Raw genomic sequence first — 10,643 nt, 5'->3', positions numbered from 1 at the left:
ATTTAGCATTTAGATTTATATTTAGCATTTAGCTGTAACAATTACATGTAATTAGCTAAATGTTGTAAAAAGTGACATCAGAAAATCAACACTACATTTTAAAACAGTGTTTGAAGCTAAATGTGACAAAATTTAGGCATGAATTTTGAGCACAAGCTCCTTTACAAACGGCGCCCCATAGGCGTGTACTGACTCAGTCTGTTTATTAAAAATGTCTGGTCGCGGTATAGGAAGCAAAAATCTGTACAAGGACAGGAGAGCTGAGAAGCCAGCGGGAAGAAACCTGTTTTTACACTGTAGAAGGAGGGAGGATTTCCCAGGAGTTCTGATCCGAGCGTCTCATGGACTATGAAAGGTGTGTGCGAAAATGAACGTTTCGCAAACATGTGACTGCGAACCAACTTCTTGACTTCTTATGGAGTATGACGGAGCCTTCAGAAATACATGTCACATCTAACACCAACAATCCCCGAGAGACCAGAGAAGAAAGTGTTTCACAGTGTTTGCAGGTGTTTTGTCTTGTTAGACTGAAAATCTTACAAAAGAACACAACAGATCTCATTGTCTTTTATGCAAGTATCTGAAAGTGGTTAATTGATATTTCTTCTCTGGACCAGTAACAAAAGCCTAGTTTAGGGGGTTCTCCCATTCCCACCCGTTTGGATCTCAGGGCCTTTCACTTCCTTTGTGTCCTCCACCCTCTCACCTCTCTCCAGCCCAGTCACCCGGTCCACACTCCACATCCGCTCTAGGCGTCGGTGCTGCTTGCCTGCGTCTCGGGACGTACTCTCCAGGTCCAGGGAGCCTTGGCTACGAGAGGGAGTACCGCTGCACGATTCACAAGCCAGCCCTCTGCACTCTGCCTCCCCTTTCCCACTGTCTCCCAAGCTACGAATATTATGGGCGCTGACGGAAGTATGCAGGGGCGGTTGGGACAGGTGATGGTGGTGATGGGCGTGGTGGTGCATTGCATGATGGGAGTGGGCCCCTGCACTGGCTAGCTGTTGCTGCTGCTGCTGCTGGTTGCTGCTGCTGCTCCCACTTGCCCCGCTAATTCCTCCGCTGCTGGAAGGTGCATTTGAGAGAGTGGTGGTGTGATGATGGTGGTGGTTACAGTGGTGATGGTGTCCACCACTACAGCTGTTAGTGCCACGGCCACTGCTTGAGCGGTTGTATTGGGTTGGAGATGAGGAGGCGGAGGATGGGGAAGTGGAGGGCTGGACCGAGCCACCTCTTGACCCACCACTCCCCGACTTTTCCTTTAGGACGTCCAGTTCTAGGCTCTCTTTGCTGTCCCGGCTGCTGCTTATCAACATACCGTGTTGGGTGGTGATGGTGTAAACACGGGCAGGCTGCAGGGCACACTCTATAGACTTTTTCTGGTCTTCCTCTGCTGCAAAGCTGCTTTCAAGTGACCGACACGTAGGCTTGGTAGAAATGGCGACAGGGCGGGGAGGAGGCTGGATAAAGCCCAGTTTTTCTTTAGCTAGCTCTTGTTTTGTCTTACAGTTTTTGGTGGTGGAGCAGGGATGGAAGTGAGCGTTACTGTTGGGGCCAATTGTGTCACTTGGCGATTCTGGATCGGGACCCACCAAGGATTCACACAGAAGGTGAGCTAGAAAATAAAAGAAGAAGGTGAATATAAAAACTCATGATGAGAAATACACTGAGACGTTAAAGAAACAGCGAAAAGAAAAAGAAAAACTTAGTATGGCACACAGGATAGAGCAACATCATCATCTCTGTTTGGTTATCAGCTGTTGTAATGGCACACCAGTGAGCACAGCCTGGCATTTCAGTAGAGGATGAGGTGAAGCAGTTGGAGGAAGGATTAAAACCTCAAAGGAACACACAGAATAGGAATAGAGGGATGGACAAATGGCAGGATGACAGAGACGCTGACCTGATCCGTTTTCAGGGTGAGTGTGGGACAGGTACTCTCCAAATGCTCGTGCTGCTCTGTGGGGATACACAAACACGACACACATAAAGAAATTAATTCATGGGTGGAGAGGAAGGATGAGAGCGAGGAGAGACAAAAGGGAAGAGGAGGAAGGAGAAAAAGGGCAAGGGAACTATAAATTATAATCCTAATTGCCTTCTTTGTAAGATTGTGCCACCCACAGATTAAGATGTGCCTGTTTTATCTCTTCTCCTCTCCCAGTCTTAGCCAGGAGATGAAGACATTGAGACAACAGGAGGAGATAAAATGAAGACTGTTTTAGGTTTTTTCTCAGTATGATCTCAGTTTGCGTTGGTGGATCTAACCGCAAGCAAGGTGACTGAGTGCATGCATGTGTGACTATATGTTGTAACCATATGTCAAGGAAAATACTCAGACTTGACAGAGTGAAGACAATTACTAAGACAGGTGCTGAAAATAGACCAGACCAAAGGATACTTCATAAATGCATTAGCATTACCAGTACTTGACAAAGTTTAATAGAAATCACAATGTGAACTCACATGAGGTTGGGTGGCTGTATTTTACTATTGTCCAGCATACAGATATGCTGGAACCAATGGGTACATGAGGGCACCTACACATGTCATGAAGGTCCTGGTCACCCAAGAACAGATCCCATCATGGAAGGATTGTAGTATTGTGTGCTAAGCATGACAGAACTCCATGACATCAATGCTTGCCATTCAGTTAAAGACTGGACTCTTTACAAACTCCCTGTGTCATTTTGCACCATGACTCAGTGGCTGCTATAGATTGGACTACAGGTTCACCAGACAATGCAACGAACACCAAAGCAGAGATGGCTGCATCTGGAGTGGTACCACAACCAGAAGGCATGGACTGACGACAAGGGGGGTGTATCTCGTTCAGTAATTATTCCCAGTTCTCCTTTACCACGGATGACCAATGTGTGTGTGCACATGGCTGTGCTGAGGGGAGAGTACCAATCCTGCCAATCTTGTGGAGAAACACACCAATGTTATTCCTGGCATTGTGATGAGAGGAGCCATATGGCATGACTTCGTATCACCTTGCTTACGCATGTCCTGTCCTTTCTGAGGCAGCACCCTGGTTTAATCTTTCAACAAGAAAATACCTGTCCAAACACAGCACGTGGACTGTGGACTGTGGACTATGCCTGTATAATGAGGTCCTCGGCCAACCAGGTTCCTTGATATCTTCCTAATGAAACATATTTATTCATTTCAGACACCAACTCCAACCCAGTGTTGATCTGCTGGCTCTTAAGAGCCAGTTACAACAGTTGTGGGATGACTTGCTTTGATACAATAATGTTCGAAACCTTCCAAGGGGGTTCAACTCTTCCCTGACATGGGACCAGTAGTGTGCCTATATTGCCAACTCTGCCATTCACTTGATGTGATATTGCAATCATTGCAGCATAGTCACATGACCTTTCAACATGTGCAGTTTCATTTAATTTCATTTCCACTCCTGGGTGCTTAGTGGTTGTGTCAGTAAGTGAAGATGGCAAGAAATCCATAACTTCATCTTCTTATGGACTTTGTTTTACTCAAACAAAAACATAAACCAATTATACAGCAAGTATACCTAAAACCCAATATTAAAGAGAAGCTTCTCCATTTAATGTAATGGATTCACCAACCTATTTATAATTTCTGTTGTTGTTGTAAGTGAAGAGAGTTTAAGTGATGCAAAAAGAAATATCCCTAAAGTTGTTTTTTCAGTCAGACTGAGTACTACAGAAATATATGTTAGGAATAACAATTTGTAATTTCTTTTTCCTGGTGAATATGACTTTGACTTTTTTTATTATTTAAATAATCTAATAAGACTTGTGTAGGCGAGTAATTCTAAGGAGACGCTTTTACTGTTCACGCTAAAGCAGCACATATTTAGAACATCTTTTGAGTTTGTTGGATCCAACCCCTCCATACTGCTTTGGCTGTCATTCAACTCTGTCAATCTGCACAGGAACCTGACAGTTTGCAAAAGTGAGAAAGATAAAAATTTAGCTTAACTGTGAAAACGGGCTAAAAATAAAGTGCAGGGGGAAAAAAAGTCAAGCCAAGCTTTTAACTAGCTAAATGCTTGACTGCATGGTGGCTGTTTCACTAAATATATTCATTAAATGTGAGTATTGTTAGCTCTCCAACCTGACTTTATTGACATAAATGAATCACAATTATTTTAAGGGTAATGGAGTTGCCGACAGGACTCCTCTTAAGTATTCTTCATTAACCCTTACACAATTGATCAATTCTATGTGCTTTCACACCACAAAATATCTTCTTTAAGCAATTATTTTTAAAAAAGATAAAAACTGTTCAAACACCATCATATTTCCTTTATTGTTACTGGTGGACATTTTTGTCTCTCACTTTGAATCTTCACCTTCTGAGCGCAAGAATAAAACAGTCCTTGACTGAATATCATGCATGTCCAAGTTATTACTTTTTGTAATTATGAGTTTTCAATTGTTACATGACTTTATTCTCAATAGGAAGTATAGTTAACAGGAAGTATAGCTTGTTATTTTGCTTAATTTGTTGGTCTTGTAAGAAATAAAACTTGTAATGTCCAATATGGTTAGACCAATTTAGATATTAAAGGGATAGTCTGATTATTTTTAAAATGCTATTCAATGTAATATTTATCAATAGTTAGTACCTTATCAAGTGTGACATCAGTCAAAGAGCACAGAGTATGAAGAAAAGTCTTCATCCAGGCTAGGCTGATGGCTAGCATTGCCTTGTATTGAGATTATTAATATTGCTGACTTTCTCTGTTACAGGTTTGTTTCAGTTGATTGTTTTTAGTTTATAGTTCAGAATGTTTCAGTTGTTTGCGTGATTCTGCCAAAGTTTGTTTAATTATGTCATCTAGCATTCTGAGTTGTTTTCCCATGGCTATTGTTTCTGTCAGCTTCACATCTGTTGCCCATCAGTAATCAATCACCTGCTCTCACTCAGTAATCAAGCCTCCCAGTATTTTTTGTGCTTGGCTTCACAAATTCATTATCGTATCATTGTCATTCTCTGCCTGCTCGGTTTCTGGTATTTGTTTTGTAGAATATTTTTGCAGTCTTGTTTTTTGGTTTGTACCTTACCTGCTTACAGTCTTGGGTTCATTTCAACCACAAACTTGGCAGTCAGCTCAGATCTGTAGCATTCTGCCCATGCAAACATGCTGACTTATGCAGCTGCTGCACTTGTACCTGTGTTGAGTGGACACAGCTCATTTTTTCTTTTATCAACATTCACATAGTGAACATACTGTCTTACGTGGAGTCTGAAAGGCTTGAATTTAGCATTCTGCATGGCAGCTGGAGACTGCATGAATCTTACTGCGTAAAGCTGGCTCCTGTGGTTCCAATCTAAAATTAAACTGTTTTTCTCAAAAGTCATGCTTCTTCTTGGGAAAACTTGGCTCACTGCAGCCATTGCAGCCTAATCCCTATCTGTTTTGGTAGCTCAAGACCTGTTCTTTGGGATTAAACTATGGTTAGTTAAGTGAAATAGGTATATGTGAAGATTATAAACACACAACTAGCAGTAGCAAAGGCTTGAATTGCCTAGCCATCTACTCCTATCTTATTCAACCCCTTCACGATTAAAATGTGTGCTAAAACTGAGTCTCGGGCCCTAAAAAGCATAATCTACTTGAAGTGACCCACATTTTCATCCCCAACGGTGGTGGAGGTTCTCATTATTTTATTTGCAGTCAGGTTATTATTCCCTATGGGCAATAATAAAAAAATAAGGAAGGCATAACGCAGGCTCTCGCTGAAGAAATCCCTGAACACTGGGTAATCTATAAGTGTGCACCTCCTCCCTGGCAGCTGCTTCAATTATTAAAGCCTGTCCAGCACAGCAAGTATACAGGTCACAGACATAACACTCTGACTCACAAACAGAGCAGATCTGCAGTGAAAACAGACCTTTTTTTAGACTGGTATTTGAAGCTCTGTTTACCATATGTCTCAGAGTTTCTGGTTTAAACTCTGTTAAATTTAGTACCAAGGTCAAATTTGACTAAAGGAAGGACAGGGAACAAGGTGGAAAAACATTGCAAACACTGAAATATAAAATGCTTACAAAGCCAGGTTGACTAATGGCCACGTGCTAATGAGAAGGCAGTTATAATACCAAGTTGTAATTTTATCCCAAAGGGTGTGTTATTATTGTTCCAATAAAACTACAAGCTCATTAAAATTTTGATCCTTTGAAGTTGTGTTCAGTGGAAAGATTCTAAACTATTACTATCTTACCTGTTGTAGATACAGCTCCTTGAACAACCTCAGTTTTGAAAAATAGAGTTTAATTCTAATCAAATTGGTACAACAGGAAGGAGAAACAAATGCTATTTTTTAAATAGACACTGTTTTCAGAAGCTGAGAAGAAAGGACAGATAAACAAACCACCCTTGTTAGTGGGGAGACAGGGTTTGTTAATTGGTAACATCACTTTAAAATAAAAAAGTCAAATCTTTCTGTCCTTTTTATCCAGTTTGAACAGTAAACGGTGCACTAATATGCCATGTGTCAAACAAAAAGTTAATAATTCAGAAGTAGAACCAAACAGCAAAAGCCAAAAAGTGTTTGCTTCAACTAATTTGATCTAGACTAGAGGCAAAACAAACAGCAACACAGAACTGAATACTATCTCCCATTGTGAAGATACAAAATAAATAAAATGTGAAACACTGAAATCTAACTTCTCAGTGGGCTGAGTGCTAATGTGAGAATATGACGCTTGATATCAGGGATAATATACAAATGGCTCACCCCAGTATGTTCCAAAGCACTATTTACGTGACACAACAGCCTGCCATACAGGCAACTCTTTTCTTCTCCCTTCGCTGCAGCTGTTGTGATTACGAACCGTGGAATTTGTTCCATACAGCTGATCTGAATCAGACTGCCAGGTCTTAAAGCTTCTGGCTGTTATTCTGAACCACACAGGCTTTGTTTGATCTAGAGTGTTTTAGATAGCAATTACCTCTGCTTCTTTTCTGTCATGGCTGTTCGCAAAATGCAGTTAAATAAAACATGCAACTGCTTCTAAACGGGGGTCATAATCACCTGAATGTATTTGTTGTATGCTGTAATGTACCTGTTCTAAACTTGTGTATCGAACAGTCACGGTATGAATACCTGTATCATTACACTCTTAGTAAAGAGAAAGCAACTGTGATCATAAGCTTTATAAAATAAAGTTGGCATGAACTATTATGATATTTTTGAAATTAGAGTTGTTTTAAAACAGCAGTAATCACTTTGGTCTTGGCCCTGCTTAGTCTAGCTGTTAGCTTGTTAATCTGGTCACAGATTAACAAACTGAGGTCATTCAAAGAGCTACCTGCAACAGGAAGGATATTAATTGCTCGTAACATTTCCACAGAAACCCACTTTAAAAGATCAAAACTATCCCTTTAAGTGAAATAGGACCTCCTAGAGTAAAACAGAAAACTTCTAACATCACATTACAGCTTTTTAGAGCTTTTTCATTTATCTAATTCACTCCCTACACCGAGGCATTAATAAATAAGTTTTTTTCTGCGCTTGCAGCTTTTTTTTGACTCCTCCATTGTTAACAGTAATGACAAAAGTGAATGAGACTCCATTAGTGCTGATATCGAGGACTAAGAGGCTGTGCACGTGCTGCGACACCATCCAGCTTCCCTCAATATACTTCTAAAAATAGATCTCCATGCAGCTGCAAGTCTGCTCTGCTGCACCTTCTAAGAAATACACTTTGAGTGTCTCAGTGGTCCTGTGTGTGAGAGAGCGAATGTTCTTTGTCACAGGTTGAGCGCATGGACAGTAGGGTAAGTATTCAATAAATTTGTGCTTGTGAGCCTGTGACGCAACCAGCAACAATCACTACTGTAAAGAGTCCCAATCAATGTGGTGTACACTCTAATCAGCAGCCGTCCCTAAGAAGGACGGAGACATTTTCATTTTGTCCTCCTAGTTCATTATTCAGCAGAGTGGACTCTGATTAAAATTCAAAAACAATTGTGCAGGAGACTCACATCATCCATTATACATGTAGGAGGAAACCGAGCAAAACGCCTCTCGATCCCATCCATTAAAGGAAAGCTGGCCTCCCTTTGCTCCGTGTTGTTCTCATGTTACTGCTGTGCATCTGCTTCATATACAGTTTCAACACATCAGGGACACAGGTGGCAGCTGAGAGATGCGCACAAGTGAAAAACGAAGAAAGAAAAGCTGGGCAGGCAGATATAAAAATTCGTCCCGCATGCTCGCAGACATGTGATAGGGGTTTAGGGAAAGAAATGAGTTGGGGAGGGGAATTTTCTAAGCAGAGATTATTGCAGCGGAAAGGAAAAGGAGCGTGCTCAGATAAATTGTGGGCTTATTAACGATGAAAGCTCGAGTAAACTTGAGGAAACTGAGACGGACAGGGACCTCAGTCAGCAGAATGGAGACAACCTAGATGACATTGACGACAAGTTTTGATTTTGACCCCAAAACTAAAATACTTGCTATACTATGCTATGAACTTCTAGTTTACCTTCTGCAGAATTTGCTGCTAGATTGAAATATTATACTTTAGAGATGAAGAGAGTAAGTATGTAAGCAGTAGGAGTAACGAGATCAGCTTCCAGTGCTTAGATATTCTAACAGTGATGGACATCTTGGCAGGGTGGAAGTGAAACTTTCAGTTGTCATAAGAGAGTGTGTCACTCTTGACCTGGACCATTAGTGAGTTCTTTTTGTACTCTAAAGTAGGGTTTTCCAAGTCTCAAGTTGGAAAAATAAACTGAAACACCACAAATCCAGTATGGTTGCCTCCTGTGTGAACAGCTGTGATATCTGCATCAACAAACCTTTTATTCTCACTTTTGCCAGTTTTGCATCTCATTATCGCCCACCACCAAAAGGTGAAGGTGGACTTCTATTAACAAAATATCTCATGGACCACTGGACAAATTTTGCCGAGCGTCATCCTGGACACATAATCTGAGTGTGACATCAAGGTTTGACCAACAGCTACAACTCTGTTGTTTCTTATCACTGGTTTGATCGTAGTATAAAATGCTGGCACTAAATGCAGCGGGCGATATGCATGTATCTCTTTCCCCTCCCTTTGTCACTCTTGTGATAAAATGATACTCTTTAAATTTGGCAGGTTTGTAACAGAGACAGAAAATCAACAACATAACCACAATCCTGCTTTGTAACCACTAAGTGAAACCTAAGGAAGCAACCTCTTCCACTCTCTGTCTGACCATGTTTTCTGCTTCCTCAGAACAGCACAAGATGTGCACATGTGAAGACATGGATGTTGTTTTTGTCTAGTTTATAAACAAATGTATTGACTTTTTGAGAACATTTTGCAAAATACTTCACTAACGACTTCATAAAAGCCATGAAAAAGAAACAGTCTCTGGCATTTTTGCAAATGTATTTTAAAAGATTTAGACAGAACAATGTGGAAAACTGAAAACAAAAAGCTAAAATCATGACAGATAAAAGCATAGCAAAACTTTACATAAATATGGAAATTTTCTTCATCTTCATCTGCTTTCTGCATCTTTGATCTTTCTTATGTTTTCCCATATTTCACACTGCTAATGACTTAAGCTTTTCCTGTTGTACTTCCATCGTGCACAAAATATCCAACTATGTACATTTCACTATATGCAAATTAGGACATCCAAAGGTTCCAATAACAAGAATCGGTGAATCTTCCTGGTCTGGAATAGAGCCTCCCCAAGGTGTCTCCACCATAAACAACAAGCTACCACATTAAAAAAGGGTCCTTGCTCCTAATGTTCCCTAATAAAATCTTCCTCTTGGATTCTCTAATTGAATTGGCTTTCCTGCAAACACGCAGACACACTTGCAGAAGAGCATCAGCACACCAGCATGCACAGCTGGTGGGATGAGAACCCGTGGAGAGGCTCGTACCATGACTGAAGGGTTGACAAGACCTAATGGCTCTCCTGAACGTGCAGTGCATTATGGGACATGAGAGACAAGCATTGGCTTGAAATGTCAAGCTGTTTGAAATGTCAGCAGACTTTTGGCCGAGAGCAACCACCCCATCGCACAAAGATCTTGGCGATTTAACAGTTTCATACAGATATCACTGAATTTAAATAATTCTATTAATTTAAATAGTTGTTGTTGTTTTTGTATAAAAATGCATTTTGCCTGACTAGCACCAACTATTAGTTGCATAAAAAAAGCAGAATATAGGTAGGTAAATAAAATACCCCAAATTTTTCTGACTGGAATCAACCTCATTCGTTAAACTAAAACTTGTAAACAAGTTGAATTGAACTAAGGAGGCAAGAAAGACAACAACAAACTATGCCTATACGTAGATATGTTTTAAACACAAGAAAAATGTATAACAAAGTGCATTTCTTAAGATAAAACTAACTAGCAAAAGACAGTACAATAAAAAAGTTATGTAACATTAACAGAGTGACTGCAGGTCAACACCAAAGTCCCACCTGGCTGTCCTGAATAAACCAAGACACAATATTTCATTTGCATCCTTCTGTTAAAGCCAAGCCTTTCATCTCTAATGCCATTTTGCACAGCGTCGCAGCTTTGTGAGGCCTGTTGTCCGCTGCCATTCAGCCGAGCCACAGCACAGCTCTCCTCCGAGGCTGATCAGCAGATCAAAGCTTCTGTTTTCTCACTCAGTGCTGCTGG

The 10,643-nt window shown here is 40.7% G+C and overlaps 1 protein-coding gene across 7 annotated transcripts in view; it reads right to left on the bottom strand.

The window, feature by feature from the left end:
- Window positions 1-10,643, bottom strand: part of LOC108232714 (NMDA receptor synaptonuclear signaling and neuronal migration factor) — a 41,560-nt gene that overhangs the window by 25,966 nt on the left and 4,951 nt on the right. For 4 of the 7 annotated variants that reach the window (XM_017410685.3, XM_017410689.3, XM_017410687.3 and 1 more), the window contains exons 2-3: window positions 1,904-1,959; window positions 707-1,615 (exon numbers count right to left, since the gene is read on the bottom strand). In XM_017410685.3, coding sequence (XP_017266174.1) covers window positions 707-1,615; window positions 1,904-1,959 — 965 coding nt within the window. The remainder of the gene's footprint in view (window positions 1-706; window positions 1,616-1,903; window positions 1,960-10,643) is intronic. The other 3 variants (XM_017410686.3, XM_017410691.3, XM_017410690.3) reach the window with 2 other exon arrangements.

This window comes from Kryptolebias marmoratus, linkage group LG14, assembly GCF_001649575.2.
Source record: "Kryptolebias marmoratus isolate JLee-2015 linkage group LG14, ASM164957v2, whole genome shotgun sequence".
Classification (NCBI taxonomy): Eukaryota; Metazoa; Chordata; class Actinopteri; order Cyprinodontiformes; family Rivulidae; genus Kryptolebias; species Kryptolebias marmoratus.
The sequence above is the reverse complement of the archived record's forward strand: the minus strand, read 5'-3'. Positions and strand labels throughout refer to the sequence as shown.